The 12,387-nt window shown below is 39.8% G+C and overlaps 1 protein-coding gene across 3 annotated transcripts in view; it reads left to right on the top strand.

The window, feature by feature from the left end:
- smarca2 (SWI/SNF related BAF chromatin remodeling complex subunit ATPase 2) overlaps window positions 1–12,387 on the top strand; it is a 50,466-nt gene that overhangs the window by 6,207 nt on the left and 31,872 nt on the right. For 2 of the 3 annotated variants that reach the window (XM_074638810.1, XM_074638808.1), the window contains 10 exons: window positions 942–1,191; window positions 3,586–3,712; window positions 4,035–4,208; window positions 4,574–4,747; window positions 5,464–5,634; window positions 6,656–6,706; window positions 9,228–9,358; window positions 9,703–9,760; window positions 10,037–10,110; window positions 11,373–11,520. In XM_074638810.1, coding sequence (XP_074494911.1) covers window positions 942–1,191; window positions 3,586–3,712; window positions 4,035–4,208; window positions 4,574–4,747; window positions 5,464–5,634; window positions 6,656–6,706; window positions 9,228–9,358; window positions 9,703–9,760; window positions 10,037–10,110; window positions 11,373–11,520 — 1,358 coding nt within the window. The remainder of the gene's footprint in view (window positions 1–941; window positions 1,192–3,585; window positions 3,713–4,034; window positions 4,209–4,573; window positions 4,748–5,463; window positions 5,635–6,655; window positions 6,707–9,227; window positions 9,359–9,702; window positions 9,761–10,036; window positions 10,111–11,372; window positions 11,521–12,387) is intronic. The other variant, XM_074638809.1, reaches the window with a different exon arrangement.

The raw sequence follows: 12,387 nt of genomic DNA, 5'->3' as shown, positions 1-12,387 counted from the left end.
ACCATGTAGTTACAGACTAACGGTGCATTATGCAAACAATGTTTTAAAGTGTTCTAAAGTACAAAAAATATTTCAAGAAAATCAGAAATAATAGTCAAATACACATCAATAAAAAGAGATACAAAAAAAACCCAAGATACAAAAAGAAAACAATCTCATTTCCCACTGAGGCCAATTTAAAACTGAATAAATCAATAACGTTTTAGGTAGTCAAAACGGCAATAGCTCCTGAATGGCAAATTGGTCCCTGGTGAAGGAACAAACCAAACAAAGATACCTACGTCAAGACTAAGGAATGACCTTGGAGTGAGGGAAAAGAGAGCCAGGTCTGGGAGGGGAAAGGCTAGTAATGTTATTTGTAGGTGTCTGTGAAAATGAGAAAAAGTACTGCTGCTTGTTTCACTGAGCTGAGGAAACTCTGCTTGATATGTGCCTACCTTTGTGGGTGAACAAAGTTAATTTCTCTACAGATCTGTCCATGTCGAGCCCCGTGGTAGACTTGCAAGTACAAAAGTAAAAAATGAAAACAACTTTATTATTATTGCTACAAGATCAAAAAACAAGACTAACCTGTATTGTCAGCACACCAGTCTTCATCAGGATTAAAAACCCAGAGGAAGACTGGTGTGTGGTGGTTGAAGACTTTTTAAATTTTGTACTTCAACAAAGCAGTGTGCCTTAATTTGTTTGTGAGTGAATCCATATTTTCTTTCTTGTGTACTAGTGTTATGCTTACCCATGCATCAGGACCACCTGCTTTGTGTTTTGTCATCATATCCAAATGGCGCTTCCTGTTTTGTTTTTTTATTGTACATATATAAATGCATAGTATATCAGTATCAAAATAACTTCTAATTATAATGTAGTGATTTTCATCATGTCTGTATCAACCTGCCCTACTGAGAAGTGACCCAATAACAGACAAAGTGTTTGGTCTCCAGGTCAGGGTGGTGAAAATCAAGCCAACGCCCAGAAGCACCTCACCCCTGTCGCCAGCGGACGCCCGTCCCCTGTACCACCTCAGGCCTCGGCTGTGCCAGCTGGGCCCATGCCGGGCAGCTCGGTGACCCCTCAGCCTCCCGGGCAGCAGGTTTCCCCCATGCTCCAGATGCAGAAACAGAATCGCATCACACCAATCCAGAAGCCCCAGGGCCTGGACCCAGTGGGGATCCTGCAAGAGAGAGAGTACAGGTATTTACCTTCATCACCCATTTTAACACTGTTCTCTTCTGTGGAACCACTTACTGCACTTACACGAACAGTTATTGTCTTGACAACCTCCCTGGGCTACCTTAAATTACATCTAATCATTAAATGACATCTTAAATCACGTCATTTTGTTATTGTATTTCTAAATTAATCATTTATAGCACTTATTTAAAAGTAGATTTACCACCCATTGATGGCAGCCATTGTATTTCTAGCTTTGTAAATGTTGAAAAATCTGCCGTTAATCACACTTCTAATGACTTTTTCTTGGCTGCTAATTTTAACATACTGTAGGCTAAATTTAACTTACTGTTGGCTAATTTTAGGCTGTTATGCTGTAAACAACAAAGATCAAACGTGTGTTTTGGTCTTTGATTTTAATCAGAATTAGTGTATTAATCACAAACTGCTAGGAGTTTAAAATATCATCTTCCAATTTCTTGTAGCTCATTTGCGAGCAAATTCATCCCAAAATTAATTTTCATCCTCCCCGATCCGGGACGTACTTAAGCTCGAGCCCTGCATATACCACAAACAAACATACAACTCTTTGTTTTTTCTCTTTGATTTTTCTTTCTTGCATTTTTCATGTCCCTCTGTGTTGGAATAATTTAAGTTGAGATCAAAAGTGATACAGCAATCACAATGTTGCACATACATGTAGAGATGCACACATACAGATTGTATTATACATAGTGCATGTTCTGCAACTGCAGTTGTGTTATTGATGTGAGGCTGCTTTGTGCATGATGGAGGCTGATATTTTCTCCAACGTGGGAAGTTTTTTCATTATCTAGATGTAGATGTGTGATCGATTGAAGAGATGTGTGGGTCACTCACAGACAGAGGCAGGAGCACAGAGAGACAGACATAGCTGTTGAACCTTGTATCTGCTCTATTCTGTCCTTTTTAATTAATTTATTTCAGACTTGAACTGTGAAGGAAGTGTTACAGAAATGTAACAAGGTTTTATCTAGTCAGATCATTGTTGTGATTGTGATCGACTCAAGGCCACCACATTTCCAGAGTGAAGTACAACTCAATTTATTATGTCTTACCTGTGAACTTAATAATGTGAAGGACTTTTTGTGTTGGTAAAGCTTCTGTGCTTGCAAAACACAACTCACTGATATATCTCTGTAATATTAGCCCACGGACTGAAACATTTTTTGTTTTTTAAAACAAGAGGCGGCTGATGGAGATCTGAGGAAGGGTCACAGGCCTTAATCTCGCTGTGGCTCTAAGGCTTGTTTTCCTCCATACAACTTCAAGGCTCTTGTTTTGATGATCTCTTCCTCATGCTCTCAGATCACTCTTGACAAGCTGCATTGGTCAAGAAATGCTCAGTGACCAGAGAGCCGACCTCCCTTCACTTTGTCCGTCCAATTAGGCCATCTGAACATAAAGCACCCTGTGAAACCTCTGAAAAAAACAGTAGTGCTACATTGTTTATTGATAAACATCTGAGGCATCCTGACAGTTGAGTAAATAAAACAATAAAGTCAGAGCTTATAAATTATTATCCATTGTTCGTCTCGGGTTAGTACAGGTATGAGGTGAGGGTAAGCTACATGAGAATACTACAAAATACGTACTGTTTAGTATCTCTGTATGGACTCTGCTTTTTCTGAACCACTTTCAGCAACAAGGAAATATCAGCAGGTGAAACAAAGTAAACAACTTGCACTGTACATGCTATAGTTTTCAGCATACAGAAATGTAGGAACAGGCCAAGGCCTTGTTTTTATAATTGTACAAAGATACTCAGCTGCTTCTGATAGTCAGCTGTCCAAAAATTGTACTAGACTACCTACATAAACTGTAATTTTTCCTGTTGTTTAGAAAATGAATAATTTACTCAATTTCATAGTGGGGGTGTCCCATTAGCCGGAGGTTACATCCCCTTTGTTGCATATCATACCCCTCTCTCCCTCCTTGTTTCCAGTGTTCCTCTATACTGTCCTATTCAATAAAGACAAAAATGGCAAAAAGATTAGTGAAAAGAATCCATAGTTGCAGCGCTGATATTTTAACTGACACTGGGGGAGTAAGGAAACTGTGCTTCTCTAAGCTGTTTTTGTCTTTTACTTCTAATCATTATCACTTTGTAGTCAGAAAGTTTGGCTCAATTAATTCAGTACAGAACAACTTTATTCATCTTTTTCTAGGGTAGTTGTGTATGACAGCGTGCACACACACATTAACTTTCTTGTCGTGTCTTGGACAAGACAGAGGAGGTTGAGATGGTGCAGTGTGCATTTAGTATGCTGTCTTTCCAGTAACAATTTGATTTACCGTCGTCTAAATCCAAGTGTGTATTTATTAAGCTGTCTTTCCAGTAACAATTTGATTTACCATTGTCGTTATGTTCCTCAGGTTGCAGGCTCGGATTGCACATCGAATCCAGGAACTGGAAAGTTTGCCAGGCTCTCTCCCCCCCGACCTGAGGACTAAAGCCACAGTGGAGCTCAAGGCCCTTCGTCTACTCAACTTCCAGCGGCAGGTACACAGCAGTCGCCATGTTTCATGTTCAATGAGACAGCACAGAATATTAATTTACCCTGAATAACTCACAGTTGAGGCAGTTAAATCATTGACTCTATGCCTGTCACGATAATTACGTTCTCGACTTATCGTACGATATATGGACATGACCTCAGTGTTGCCCGTTGTGTTTACATGCGTGTTTGTTTACATAAGAATGTAATGAAGTCTCATGAGCTGCAGTTCGTTGTATTATTTTCAGTTCTGCTTACTGTTTAATTTAACTGCTAACATGCACAGTTTCAACATCATCGATATACCTAATCTGTGCACATCTCCAGTTGAGACAGGACGTTGTGGCGTGTATGAGGCGAGACACGACCCTGGAGACGGCCCTCAACTCGAAGGCTTACAGACGCAGCAAGCGGCAGACGCTGCGGGAGGCACGCATGACCGAGAAGCTGGAGAAACAGCAGAAGCTCGAGCAGGAGAAGAAGCGTAGACAGAAACATCAGGTGAGCCACACTACAGTGTTTATATTTAAAGTTCAGAGAAGAGAACTGCTGGTTTTAAGGTCCAGGAACAAAAATGGTCCAGTATAGTCTTTAGTATTGAAGTAGCAACATGTGTTTTACTAGTTGTTAAATGAATGACTTTGTTATAAATGCCCTGGAAATGAGCAGTCATAATAACTGAGATTTTGATACAAAAACAAAAATATTACAATGTTCAGAAAGTTGAAGACGGCAGCATCACAGAGTCCCTGCATGTTGACAAAGAAAGTGGAGTCTGGCAACACAGTGCTTAATGAGATTTTTCAGTGTACCATGTTGTCAAAATAGCATTTAGACTTCAACAAGTTTTGTGACTTGTTTTTCAGGAATATCTCAACAGTATCCTTCAGCATGCGAAGGACTTCAAAGAGTATCACCGCTCGATATCCGGTAAACAGCAGAAACTCACCAGAGCTATCGCCAACTGGCACACCAACACCGAGCGGGAACAGAAGAAGGAGACTGAGAGAATTGAGAAGGAGAGGATGAGGAGACTCATGGTAAGGACCTGAAAATGAACATATTTATTACATCACACCTTTCAGAAGTAAATATTTCACAGTCCTAAGAGCTGTATAAATGAAACACACACACACACACACACACACACACACACAGACACACACAGAGAAAACTTTGACAAACATTGTATGAATATATTACAGTTCCAATGCAATGCTTGTATAGAAGTCTATGAGAAAATGACCCTACGTCTCACTTGATTTATTACCTTAGTTAACATTGTAAACACGAGTTTATGGTCTCAATCTCTAGTTTCAAGTCTTCTTCAATACAGCATGATGTTCATTTAGTAAATTATGGTCCCATTTAGAGTCAAATAGACAATAAAGCAGGGTATACTTTATGGTACAAGAATTTTCATTTCTTGTTTTTGCAACTTTTCAAAGGTTTGCTTAAAGTTCGCTTGACAATTGAATGGAAACACGACTAGTGACTCAGAACCAGTATTTAATATGGATAGGTGTCTTGCTGATAACTGATGCATTTTAATATGTTCAGTCTGTGCACCAACACTGGTCTATTATATTGGATCTCTGCATTAGCATCGAACTGCTTTAGTTATATAAAGCGCAGACTAACTGGCTAGGAATGAATATTATCAGGCTGTAGGTCATTATTCTTTGCCGATTGTTATCCTCAAGAAGCTCTGGTCCTCTTCCACCATTAACCTCTTGTCACCTTCCTCCCCACTTAGGCTGAAGATGAGGAAGGCTACCGAAAACTAATTGACCAAAAGAAAGATAAGCGTCTGGCCTACTTGCTGCAGCAGACAGATGAATACGTGGCCAACCTCACCACCCTGGTGCACGAACACAAAGCTGCCCAAGCTGCCAAGGACAAGAAGAAGAAGAAGAAGAAAAAGAAGGTAGGAAGAGAAATGCTCAAGTGGTGATTATTCACAGGATGTGACTTTATGCTGATGGTTGTCAGATTTATATTCTACTAGATTGTGAAAAGCGAAGTGTTGCTCCAAGGTTTTTTTACTATATATCACTGGTATTCTGTATTTTTTAGTATTGATTAAAAAAAACACGAAAAGAGCAAAACATCAATATGCTAGTTTGTCTCTCAACACTTTCTTGTGTTGAGAGACACCTTGTGTGTGGCACTCAACGTAAAGCTTTTACAATTTTACTGGAGCTTAACCAAAGCATTGAATGATTCTTGGGTCAAAACACGGTATAATAAGGTTGGTGCTCATATTCCTTCAGTTTTGCTGGGTGTTATCCTTAACATAAAGTCAATCCAAATCTCCCTTGGAGAACCGACCACGGTTTGAGATGAATTACGCTCTATAATCCCCCTAATCTCATGGTTCATTATTTTGTTTATGTCAAGCCTCTTCCAGAATGACAATGTGGTTATTGTCAAGGATCACATTTCCTCCTTGTGATTCAAAGCATTAAAAGGGACTCTAACAGTCAGTGACATGGTGGGCTGAGAGTACACGCTACCCGACATCATTTCACACTCTCTGTCAGACAGTGAACTCATCTGGTGTCGTCTTTGACCGGAACGAACACCTGCAGACTCTCAGATGTTCACGACACCAGGTCTCAGATCCCTGACACTGACGTTAGCCATTTGAAGGGGCTCTTTGTTTAACCACATACTGTGAGCCACCTCAGTTGAGCATGTTTGATAATGAACCTGGGAATAGCACATAAAACCCAAACCACACAAAGTACCCTACATGGCCCTGTTGGAGAGCTCTTCCATGCTCTTTAACGGAGTAATGGAGGAAATTATGCCATTATAGAAGCACCATTATTGGTAGATTACATAATGCTGGTGTTACCTATACTTTACACTTAGCCTGCTGTTATAGAATAACAACATTTGCAATGATACGTCCGGCTGAATGGGATTATGTGTTTGATGTCTAGAAGGTGGATGGAGATGGTGAAGGCACCAGTGCCATTGGACCTGATGGAGAGGTGAGCTGCAGAGCTTTAAGTTGTTATGTTTTATTTTTTTGTTGTAGTTTATTTACCCATTTTGGTCATTTAACATTGTGTAATTGTTGTGTAGCTGTCAGTTTTAAAGCCGTTATAATCAACATTTTTATAATAACAATGTGAAAATAATGTGACAATGTGAAAGGGGTTGCTCATAGTGATGAACCTATAGAGAATGAGCATCTGAATCTGCAGCTCCTCTCGGCTTTACGGAGCTTTATAGTGAGTTTCAGCTGTCACGCGAACCGATACTTCGGTACCAAGACAATGCCAAAATTCTGTAAACACGATGGTACTCGCTTTTCCACATTTACAAGGCCACCAGTTGCATCGCCTCACGTCACCTTTGTTTTGGCCAAAAAGTTGCATTTTCAATATTTCAAATATCATATTCCTACCTGATTTACAGATTGACCTCAGGCTGTAATTTTGTCCTTTCTTTTTTGACGATATTTAACTATGAAACCAATCTTGTTATGGTGATATTTACTGCTCTGCTGCTTTCACTGAAGAATGTACTACGGCTGTCGTGAAACCAAACCTGCATTCGGTCTTCCAAATGTGCTCTGGCAGAAATGAAAAAAATAATCTGAACATCAGATCAAACAGTAATTATCCTTTCAGAGACAGACTGCACCCTAGGTGATAGAACAACCAAAACAAATTGCACCTCTTGTAAATAATGCAACAAACAAAAGAAAATCTGCAGTGTTTGTTCTCCCTCACAGCTCAGTTTTTAATTGCGCACTCTCTCCTTTGTCTCCTGTCAGAAATGGATGCACTAAGGCCTTGATGGCCAGTGTTGGAAGAAACAGTCATTAATGTTGTTTATCTTTAAAGATGGGCTATTGAGGTCCCAAATGTTGGATTGTAATGAAGGTGATGGGATTGGAAGTGGGATTTGTTATCCCTCCTAGTACCATTTAAAACAATGAATCAGTGAAGCAAGGACAGAACCTCAAGTCATGTTGATTTCAATTGGAATACAGACAGAAATACAGGCCATTGTCCAAATCAATTTCAGTTTTATTGATGTCATTGTCAGGTGAAGTCAGCTTTATATCTACTAGGGTTGGGAAATCAGCTCTGGCATTGTTAGAAGTGACTCAGATTAATGAGATCATCATCACTGGGCATAGACTCGCCACTCCACCAGAAACAACTGCTGTGAATTCACAGTAGGGAGCACATTCAAGATTTTGTTTTCTATAACAATTTAGTTTGTTTAAGGGATAGTTCAGATGATTTGAAGTAAGGTTGTATGAGGTGCTTATCCATAGTCAGTGTATTACCTACAGTAGATGGTGGTCGGCCAGTTTGGAAAAACAGACAGGAGTTACTGCACGGAACCAAAGCAATGAACTGCTGTGGACGGGGGGGCAGCAGCAAAACATATTTTAAACACTGCTTTACCTTACCGTCTGACAGCTCTTTCCGACAAGGAACTAGAGCCGTTATCTATGCTCTCTTCAAAGCAAAAACTCCTTTGACAAACACAATCATTTTATTGAACTGAATTGATTCAACAAAGTTACACAATAACACAAACAAACAAACTGATCAATGCGGTGGTAAATCTGCAACTCCCATGTTCTGTAAGGTAAAATTGCTACTTTTGTCAAAGGAGTCTGGTAGCTTTGAAGAGAGCATAGGTAATGGTTTCAGTTCCCAGTTGGAAAGGACTTTCTGAAAAGGTAAAGAGATGAAAATATTCAAACTATAGCGTACACTTAAACTGATGCTGTTTTTTTTAGGTGACTAAAATATGTTTTGCTGCTGCCCCCGTCCACAGCGGTACATTGCTTTAGTTCTGCTTCTGCTTCTCCAAACTGGGGGCGTAACGACCGTCATCTACTCTAGGTAATACACTGACTACGGATAAGTACCTCATACAACCCCACTTCAAAACATCCAAGATATCCCTTTAATATCGGCAGGAAAAACAACAATCCACGATCGTTTCTCAAATCATCGATGGTCGATTTGAGCGCCAATATTTACATCAATTGTTATCTTTTAAATGACAGTTTATTGTTATCTAACAGCAAAAAATCAGCAGCTGCTAGAGAGCACATATATTTTGTAGGGCTGACAATCGATTAAAATATCTAATCGCTATTAAAAGCATGATTGTCCATAGTTAATCGCAATTAATTGCAAATATCGCACAATCGAAATGTACCTTAAAGGGACGAGCTAGTATGACAGGATTGCTTAGGTTTTCTGGTTTCATCTGATACCGTTATCTTCACTCTAGCTTTTAAACCGAGCCCGCTACAACCTCCGAAAGATCGATTGCGTTAATGCATTAAATAAATTAGTGCCGTTAAAACAAATTTGCGATAACGTGTTATTATCGCGTTAACTGTGACAGCCCTATTATTTAGTTCTATTCAAAAAATCGCTAAGAACATTAACATTTGTCTAAAGTGATCCAAAATGAGTTCAGTTTAATCTTTCTACTTATGTTTCTCCTTGTGGTTTGTTTGTCCTGCTGCAGCCCATTGATGAGAGCAGTCAGATGAGTGAGCTGCCAGTCAAAGTGATTCAGACGGAGACTGGGAAAGTTTTGCAGGGAACGGATGCGCCCAAGTCCAGCCAGCTGGAGGCCTGGCTTGAGATGAACCCTGGGTGAGGATGAGGCACAATACTGGATAGAAATGTTGTTCTATTATATGCATTTTACAGCGACCAAACTGCACATCTAGATGAGTAATTGTTTTTGCAGGCATACTGTTGTCTCTAAAAAGGTTAGAAGGACAGAGTCGTCTTTGTGCTTTTAAAGGATGTTTAGTTTCTCAAAGTTGAGTGAGGATTCGACATCCCAAGTAACACGCCCCCTTTCCTGCCCGTTTTGGGGGGCTGCTGCTTGTTAATTCTGCTCAAGGTGTTCATTACTTAATGTGTGACGGAGAGAAAAGAAATATAGTTACCATACTTTCTGTTTAACTTGTTTTCCTCCTTTTAAAAACCAGGTATGAAGTTGCCCCGCGGTCGGACAGCGAGGAGAGCAGCTCAGAGTATGAGGAGGAGGTCAGTGACTTATCTCATTAATGAACTCCCACAGTGGAGGAGTTTAGATCAGCCTCGCTCACCTGCAGTTCTTGAAATCATGCAGGATTTAAGTCACATCTCAGGCAGACCAGCTCCACGTACACATCCAGACACTAAACTCACACATCAAATTCCACCAGGGGGCTGTAGCTGTATGCATTTGCTATCATCAGAGCTACTTCTGTGATCTGTGTGTGACGTTGTTATTATATTAAGTGTGCTCTCAGTCACCTGTTATCAATTTTGCCCTGAAAGGAGGAAGAGGTGTTGACCAAGGCAGAAGTGGAGGACAAGACGATAATCGATTCCATTGAAGCGCACATTATCAAGTAATGTATTATATGTGTTATACTTCCCACTATCTCAGATTTACTTTGTAGAGCACTTTTTTTTTCATCCAGGAATTGCATCAGTTAGAAAGTTTAAAGGGCAGGTCCATTATTATAATTTTTTTTTAGGTTTTTATATCATGTTGTTGCTTCCCAGTGGTGTTCCTTATGTATTCAAATCCAAATATTCAAATTTTGGTCAAAGTATGTTTTAGCGTCAAAATGCTATTTTCCCAAGCTCCTCTAAAAACTTTTTCCCACGTGACCTGACGTAGGTTTCTGCATGATGACGCTGCTACATGTACAGTATATATACATCCTTATAGTTAGTGTATTAACGTTACATACTGTAACTTAAATGGCTGTCAGCACGCTCCCAGTTTGGAGAAACAGACATGAGTACTGGCACGGAAGCTAAGCAATGTACTGCTGTGGACGCCGTTCTAATTCAGATCCAAAAGTCACACAATAACACAGCCACATTACCTCTCCGACGAGGGCCTGAAGCCATTATATCACTCTCTTCAAAGCCACTAGACTAAATTCATAAAAGCAGTAATTTTACCTCGCAGAGCGTGGGAGTATCCATACAACCCCATTTAAAAAAATCGGAACTAACCCTTTCAGTTATTTCTAAACTTGCCACAGCTGACTTTGACTCAGCTAGTGACAGCGTTCACAGTATTCATAACCTTATTGATTAGCTTACTCAGGTAACGTACGTCACTGCTGAGTGCGCGTTTCCATTTGGCGGCTGTAGCTCAGTGGGTAGAGTGGTTGTCCTTTAACCTGCATGTCAAGTGTTCTTGAGCGAGAGATAGAACCCCAAGTTGCTCCCCGGGTGCTTTCTCCTTAGGACCTTTAAGGTCCTTTTCTTAGCTCACTGAAAGTTTAGTGGTCTTTGTTGGAAACAATTTTTACCAAGTGGTATTTTTTAAAAAGATATTAAACATTAAATGTTAAAAACATGTTTTTGTTCTTGAAACAAAACAAAAACAAAGAATCTCCTTTGGATTTCACCAGCGGGAAGGTAAACCAGTCAATATTTCAGACACTGACATTTAAGAAAAAAATAAAATAAAACATTAATAAATAAAGCTCTGCTAGACTTTGTACTTGAATCTAGACTTTTAGCTCTGGCTGAGCTCCCGCTGGGCTCCAGCGTCAGACCCAACTACGCCTTGAAGCGATCAGTCAGTTCTAAAAGGCACAGTTCAGTCAGGGTTTAAAATTGTCTCTTCTCTTTCACATCACACATTCAGGGTTGTCAAGCAGGATGTGGATGATGAGTACAGTGTTGATGCTGGACAAACCAGCTCCGCATCTTACTATGGTGTGGCCCATGCTGTCATTGAGAGGGTGGAAAAGCAGTCGACGTTGCTGATCAACGGCCTACTCAAACATTACCAGGTACACACACATCCCCTCTATTTTGTAGCTTTTTGCTATTTTTTTTTCTAACTTTTGGACAGTAGTTGTTATTATTTATCATTATTGTGTTTTTGTCCACAATGTGTTTGTTTCAGATTGAATGTTTACCCTCTCTGCCTAACAACTTTTTTAATACAAGAAGCAAACAAATTCACATTTTTATTTTCACTTATTATTTCGCTTTATATCAAAAACACATTTTGGAGTGTTTTCTCAAATCAAGGTTCATTTTATTTGTCATTTTACAACACAGGGTTACACAATGAAGTATAAGTTGTTGCCTTTTCACGCTACACACACAAACACAGAACATATAAACAAACTACAAGGGCACTCAGAGAGCACAGACACGTTTAATTGGTTCTTCCTTGGCCCATGCTACACCTTTCCTCCAAGTTGTATTCAAATTGGGCAAGTAGTTTTTCTGTAATCCTGCTGACAAATAGACCAAAAACATAATAACATATCCTTCAAGCTTTTCCGATGAAGTTCACACAGTCCATGGTGACATCTTTAAATGTCTTTTAGAAGCTGGTCATTAAAATACTTGCAGATTATTTTTTTCTGTTGATAGACTAATCAATCATAGTCAAGTGTAAAGATAGCTGTGTGCTGCTAACGATGCTATTACACTGTTTTCCAGTGTGTCACTATAGTCTGGTCCCTACTGTAGTGAGTGGGGATGGCAGTGAAAGATCGTATATTACGAGAGATACGGAACTGGTAATTGGATGCTGCTAACTTTTCTTTTATTCCAGTCAGGTTGCAGTCGTAGCACTCCTCTGATTTATGTTGTGCCAAGCTTTAAATGAGATATTGTGGCAGCTCCTTTGGGAAACTGGAGAG

The sequence above is a fragment of the Sebastes fasciatus genome, chromosome 6, assembly GCF_043250625.1.
Source record: "Sebastes fasciatus isolate fSebFas1 chromosome 6, fSebFas1.pri, whole genome shotgun sequence".
Lineage (NCBI taxonomy): Eukaryota > Metazoa > Chordata > Actinopteri > Perciformes > Sebastidae > Sebastes > Sebastes fasciatus.
This window is presented reverse-complemented; position numbering and strand designations above follow the sequence as displayed.